Source organism: Seriola aureovittata, chromosome 15 (assembly GCF_021018895.1).
Source record: "Seriola aureovittata isolate HTS-2021-v1 ecotype China chromosome 15, ASM2101889v1, whole genome shotgun sequence".
In the NCBI taxonomy this organism is placed as follows: Eukaryota; Metazoa; Chordata; class Actinopteri; order Carangiformes; family Carangidae; genus Seriola; species Seriola aureovittata.
Genome location: NC_079378.1, coordinates 16,615,617 through 16,621,616, shown reverse-complemented (window position 1 = coordinate 16,621,616; position 6,000 = coordinate 16,615,617). Strand labels below are relative to the sequence as shown.

The window sequence follows — 6,000 nt, the reverse complement described above, 5'->3', positions numbered from 1 at the left end:
TCTGCTGTATTTTATGTTTAATGTTAATTTTAGAATTAGTGGTCTTGTTTGTTTGGTAGCATTTTGTGCATCATGATTATTATGATCTAATAATTTCAAAACATGAACCAGGTTAAACTGAAGAGGTTTTATAATTTGCTCCGTCAGCATTATCCAGTTCCCTGCAGGATGTCAATAAGCAAAACTGTGCAGTTGAACAACGGCTATCAGCCTGGTGGTTTGTTGCTTGTTGCTATGCTTGCTCAGCTGATCTAGGTTGCCAACAGGAAGTTGTTTCTTCTGAACCCATTGAGAGTTAATACATGTATTTTCTGTCCACCTAGAGTGGCCAACCTAACACCTCATAATCCTCAGTATCACAAGTTCATGCTGACAGTGTTTTAGCCTTGATGACGATAAAGAAACTCTTAAGTCATAGGGTTGAGATTAAACCTGACAACCTGATTCTCAACAATTCTTTTCTAAAAGCAAAATCTTTTCACTTTATTCTTGTATTGGCTCATACAGATGGTTATAATACTTTTTCAATACAAATTTGAATTTTGTGGTTCAATTACAATTGCAACAGAATCCTGGTTTCTACAGACGACACCGTCATAAACCAACTTTCACCTTTTATTCTTTTCAGCAAATCGCATTTGGCTATGACCTCCATCTGATGTCAATCATCTTGTTGCTGTCAGACGTTATACTGCTTTCAGCTACTGATTGATGTCAGTTTTACCAACCATGCTCATCAGAGTTCAATCCAGGACGTGAGATCCTCACAAGTTCTGCCCTTCAACAAATCCACCCAGCTCTTCCAATGAAGCTCTAACTCTCTGTAGTCACCAGAGTCCTCTCTAGATCTTCCCCACCTCTCACGTTGGTTGAATAGTCCTAGGATTCCTTCGTGAGTTGATATCTCAGGAACACAATAAATTCACAATAGGGTCAAGTTGCTAAAGACGCTCTCTATCCCTGCTCATGATTTCAATCATGCGAATGTGGAGTCAGATATTGATAGAGAAAAATGTGTTGCTGTGCAGTGTCTCTGCTCTGCTCAGTTTTACTACAAGTCACGTGGCTTGTATGTTCATGGAGTTGTTTTTCCTCAAAACATCAATTCAACCAATTAAAACACTTGTAGTCGTCTGAACAGAGATGTTGTTCATTCCAGATTTTTGCTTTTTGAGTTTTTTTATTTTCTACAAACTAAAAAGCAGGACAAACACCCCCCAGAATCATTCCCTCATGTCCTAAACACAAATATCTCCACATGATCTGCCTTTGGGATATTTGTCTCTGTGTTGACAAAACATTAACTTTGCTTGGGAACACATACTTAGATTGTTGCATTTCCAGATTAGGTCAAGAAGATCTAGTATGTGATACCCAAATTATTGCTGATTTCTTTTCTTTTTTTCTACTTTTGTCCCTTTTAGGTCATTCAGCCACATTCAACTTTTTCAGATAATTTTTTAGATTTTCTAAGACAGTTTATTTTAAAAATTTAAATACCAAAATAATCCTCCCTTAGGGGAAGCATACGCCATTCAACACATTCACTTCAATTTAAACTCGATTCCAATGCATCATCAGTCATTTTAAGCACCTTTTTCCTTTTAATTCATTTTTAAAAATGATATATTTTTCGGTTCTCTTAACAATCGGTGGTACTCACAGAGCTGTAAACCTTCATTGATGCTTGAGATCAACAACACACATCTATTATTATCATCATCATTATTATCCGTTCTTTTGGTCACCCAATGACTTTTTCAGCGGATGAAAGACCTGATGTTGAGACGGTCTCTTAGAAAATCCTTCATTTGCCACTTAAAACCTCAGTAAGTGCAACCAAAGATGAAGAAAGGAGATCAATAAGCTGGGTTCACATACATTACATTTTCAGGTAGGCACAAAGTCAGAGAGATCAGCCTTCACATAACACCAGTATGACCAGTTTTGACCATCCATTCTGATAGAAGAGTTTTACTCATTAAGGCGTACCTAATGGTGTTTCAAGACCTTATTAAATATGTAAGAGCTATAGCTGAAATAGCTCAATATTAGAATGATAATAAGAACCATAGTCACATTAAGCAAGAGTTGCAGATAGCGTTTTGTCACGTCATATCATGGTTGTTGGTTTTCTACAAAAGAAACTAAAATTCATAACCAAGCCCACCTTCCTTTCTGACCTATTTCACATTTTTTCCTCACGACTTCCCTCCAGTTTAAACAGCTACAAGAAAATCCACATTTGCATGATTAATAAGTTACATTTTTATACATACACACATACAGAGGAGAGCTTGGAAGTTGCTTGGCACATTCTCATGCTTGACCAACCTCCTACAATCTAAATAACTATACAAGACACAGTAAAACAGGTCTTCTCACACCAACATCTCCCTGTTCAGTCATGAGGCTTCGGCGTGTACGGGAGATGAAACAGGAGCCTGCATGGCCACGATTAACACACTTGTCTGCATAATCATCCTGCAAAAGGAGGGCATACACAACCCCAATGCACTAAGTAACATGGAACAGTTCAGCTGTACATACAGTATCTTCACATACTGATAAAGTTTAGATTCATAATTTAATCTGTATATACTGTATCTTAATATGCTGGTACCAGGTATTCACAGTGACTCTAAAATAAAATTACAAGAGGAAGTTTTGTACAAGAAACAAGAGAGTCTGAGTGACTGGCGAAAGTTTGGCATCCTTTTTGTCGGAGTTCAGAGTTTGTAGTTGGGAGTTTAGTTTGTGGTTGAGTCAGTTCTGTTGGATTGCGGTGGGATTCAGGAGAGCTGCCTGGGCTTTTTTCGTTGGCACTGAGGAGAAGCAGTCCAACTCCTCTGAACACACGTTTGATAACGGCGCCGTCAGCAGTGGACACACAAAAAGGTGAGGTAAGGTGGTGTCAGGGGGATGAGATCTTATCCACCTTCTTATGTTGAGCAAGATATAACCTGGGCAGGCTAAATAAAGTACAGTATGTGCCCTGTCCAGTGCAGATTTTACAAAAAAAAAGAAAAAAAAAAAAAAAGTGCAAGAACGACAAAACACACACAAACACACATCAGGGTGGAATGGTAAGATTTCACCTATTGTCCTTACCGCTACCACTCATAAGCCATACTAAACAATTACCCAAAATAGTCACTGTAGACATCCGCCAAACACAAAACATATTTAAATACAATAATCTGTATTTCACTATTAGTTCAAGGTGTTTTATCCAGACATGTAAAGCTATTTTGCGAGCTGAAAGAAAAGCCACCTTCTGGCATTCTGTGGTTCAGGCCAGCAGGAGATCTTCTACAGTATGGCTGCTACAATAGTGAGGTTAGAAGAAAACAGCTACAGGCAATCATGGAAGGAATCTGAAGCGGTTCTTTCCTGCCATCGTCTGTGTCTTCAGGAGAGGTATAACCCTTTCTAGTATTCCTTTAATACTGTTTTCATACACACTTCCAGAAGGAACAAGCATGCTCAGTTCATAGTTTTTGACATTTCCAGTTTTTGTCCCTTTCATTTATGTTTTTTTTTTTCTCTCTTTAATTGTCTCTCCCTAAAAACGCCAGGATTTCTTAAATACAGTACTACTGAGAAGTGAAGAGGGCAGAGAACGATGTCCTTATGTAACAGACCTTGCTCTGAGGCGAGTCAGTTAGCATCATTACATCTTTTGAAGTAGAAGGCTGCCTATAGGCTCATCATTGTCATGTTCCCTTTTTTTTTCTTGTTGTGTTTTATTTCAAGGCCTTCCACACTAGCAGCGCCAGGCAGAACCACACTCAGACATTGCAACTACACGTCTGGCAGAGAGGATAGCAATACTACTGTTCACATACATTATTGGTGATATATATATACACTTTTGGTCATTTCAGATAAGACACCACCAAACATGCTATACAGTGTCTCTCAGTCTTAATTGCCACTTTTTATGCAAGTGCTATTCAGCCCAGCTTGTCAAGTATTTGAAGCAAGGTACAGTAAGAGATGCACACATACAGACACACACACGCGCACACACATGTGGCACACATCCACGCACGTACTGTATCATACACACACACCAAGAGAAGCACTCCAGCATAGCACACCAACACAGCAGCCTGAGAGCTGCACGTCGGTCAGTCTATGATGGTCATGAGACTTTGAAAAATGTCTTTTTTTTTTTTTTTTTTTCTTTTGTATGAGTTGATTTGCATACTCCCTCACCAACAGGCAGGTCCAGGATTCAGGACAGAGACTGTGGTAATACACAGTTTGAAGAGGATAGGTGTGTGTGTTTGCTTTTGCAAATAAGTATGAACAAAATAAGTGTACTGAGCGTACGGGGACATTGCACGATTGGCATCTTTCCGCTGATTTGTGTGTTTGTGCGTGCAGTGGTGAAGCTAACAGGGCTTGTTGACGTTGCACAGCAGCTCGGTGACTTTGATGAGGCGGGCCACTGTGCTCTGCGACTCCTCCTGCAGCCGCTGATTGTTCTGCCTGAGGCTCTGCACCTCGGCCTGCAGCACCGCCTTGTCCTCCTTCTCCTGAAAGACATCGGCACACAACAAAACAAAAGCCGTCGCTCAGATCGCTGTGGCAGGAACGGGAGGGGAGCGACAGGTACAGCGGTGGCGTTAAGGAAACTAGTGGGCACACATAAACACAGAGCTTGAAATAAAACAACACAAACAGTGTAGAGAAGCACATCACACTGCAGAGAAGGAAGAATAAACTCACAATCCAAAACAGAACAGAAACAATTAGTCACTGAACTGATAATTTGTTTAACAAAATAAATTTTTTGTTCTGTTTTAGTCATCTGTCAGGTAAAAACACCAAACATTTGCTGACTTTTCACTGTTTATATCGTTTATTAAAATCCGTGCTTTATGGGTCGCTGGTCAGCTAATCACTTACAATGTTTATAGGGCTGCAACTAACAGTTATTGTCATGATTGAATAATCTGACGATCATTTTTCATTAATATAATGTCAAAAATAGTGGGAAATCACAATCACAATTTCCAAAAATCGAAGGTGATGCTTGTTTGGTCCAAACAACAGTCCAAAGATATTCAGTTTACAGTCATATAAAACAGAGAAAAGCAGCAAATTTAAAGTCACATTTAAGAAGATGGAAGATAAACAAAAGACTGATTATCAAAATTGTTGTTCCTTCATTTTCTGTCACGAAAACACAGTTTTTAACGTAAACACAAGAAACTTGTGCTACACTTGTGTATCTGCACCAAATGATGTTTTGTCATTATTCTTGAGAGTTCTTGGACTAAATGATTGACTGATTAGACAAATATACATTGGATGAACTAATAAAAAAAATAGTTATAGTTTAAGGGTTTAAAACTAGATAAAATTCTATGTGATTTTTACATACAGAGACATATACAGTACTGACAAAAACAATTCTCAACACAATCTCCATTTGTCTGTAGCTGACTTAGGTGAGATGGGGCTGAAAGCTTTGGAAACACAAGTGGACTTTGTGCTGAGAATTTTAATCTTTCACATCTTCAGGAAAAGTTTGCATAAGACAGAATTATGTTTAGTAGTGCAGAAGTCTTAGGAAATATTGATAACAGCATTAAAGACATCTTAAATACTTTTTTTTATAGTATAATATGTGAATATTCCAAAAATCTGGAAAATGTTACATAGAAGGATACATAAATGGCTTTTGAGTGTTTTTGATGCATCTCTACAGTAAGTCAGCTGTGACTTCAGGAAGACAGGGTTTGTACAAGTAGACAAGAGGCTGCATCAGAAAATACTAATCTTCTCAGAAACGGATCAATTGAAATACTTTTTCCTACCTGCTGATTTTCCTGTGCAGCTCACTGAAAATGTTATTAGAAAAAAAAAAAACATTCATGAAAGTCAAAGCACCTTTTGCAGGTCATCCTGCAGCTTCTTCAACATGGCCTCCAGCTGCGATACCTTCTCCTCTAGGTGGCCTGGAGAGTCACTGCAACAAAGAGAAGC

The 6,000-nt window shown here is 38.6% G+C and overlaps 1 protein-coding gene across 6 annotated transcripts in view; it reads right to left on the bottom strand.

Annotated features, from left to right (window-relative positions):
• Positions 1–1,581: 1,581 nt before the first annotated feature.
• zmp:0000001168 (signal-induced proliferation-associated protein 1) overlaps positions 1,582–6,000 on the bottom strand; it is a 32,793-nt gene continuing 28,374 nt past the window's right edge. For 3 of the 6 annotated variants that reach the window (XM_056397016.1, XM_056397015.1, XM_056397014.1), the window contains 2 exons: positions 5,905–5,983; positions 1,582–4,544 (listed from right to left, as the gene is read on the bottom strand). In XM_056397016.1, coding sequence (XP_056252991.1) covers positions 4,401–4,544; positions 5,905–5,983 — 223 coding nt within the window. In that variant the 3' untranslated portion in view covers positions 1,582–4,400. Of the gene's footprint in view, positions 4,644–5,904; positions 5,984–6,000 lie in introns of all 6 variants that reach the window. The other 3 variants (XM_056397018.1, XM_056397017.1, XM_056397019.1) reach the window with 3 other exon arrangements.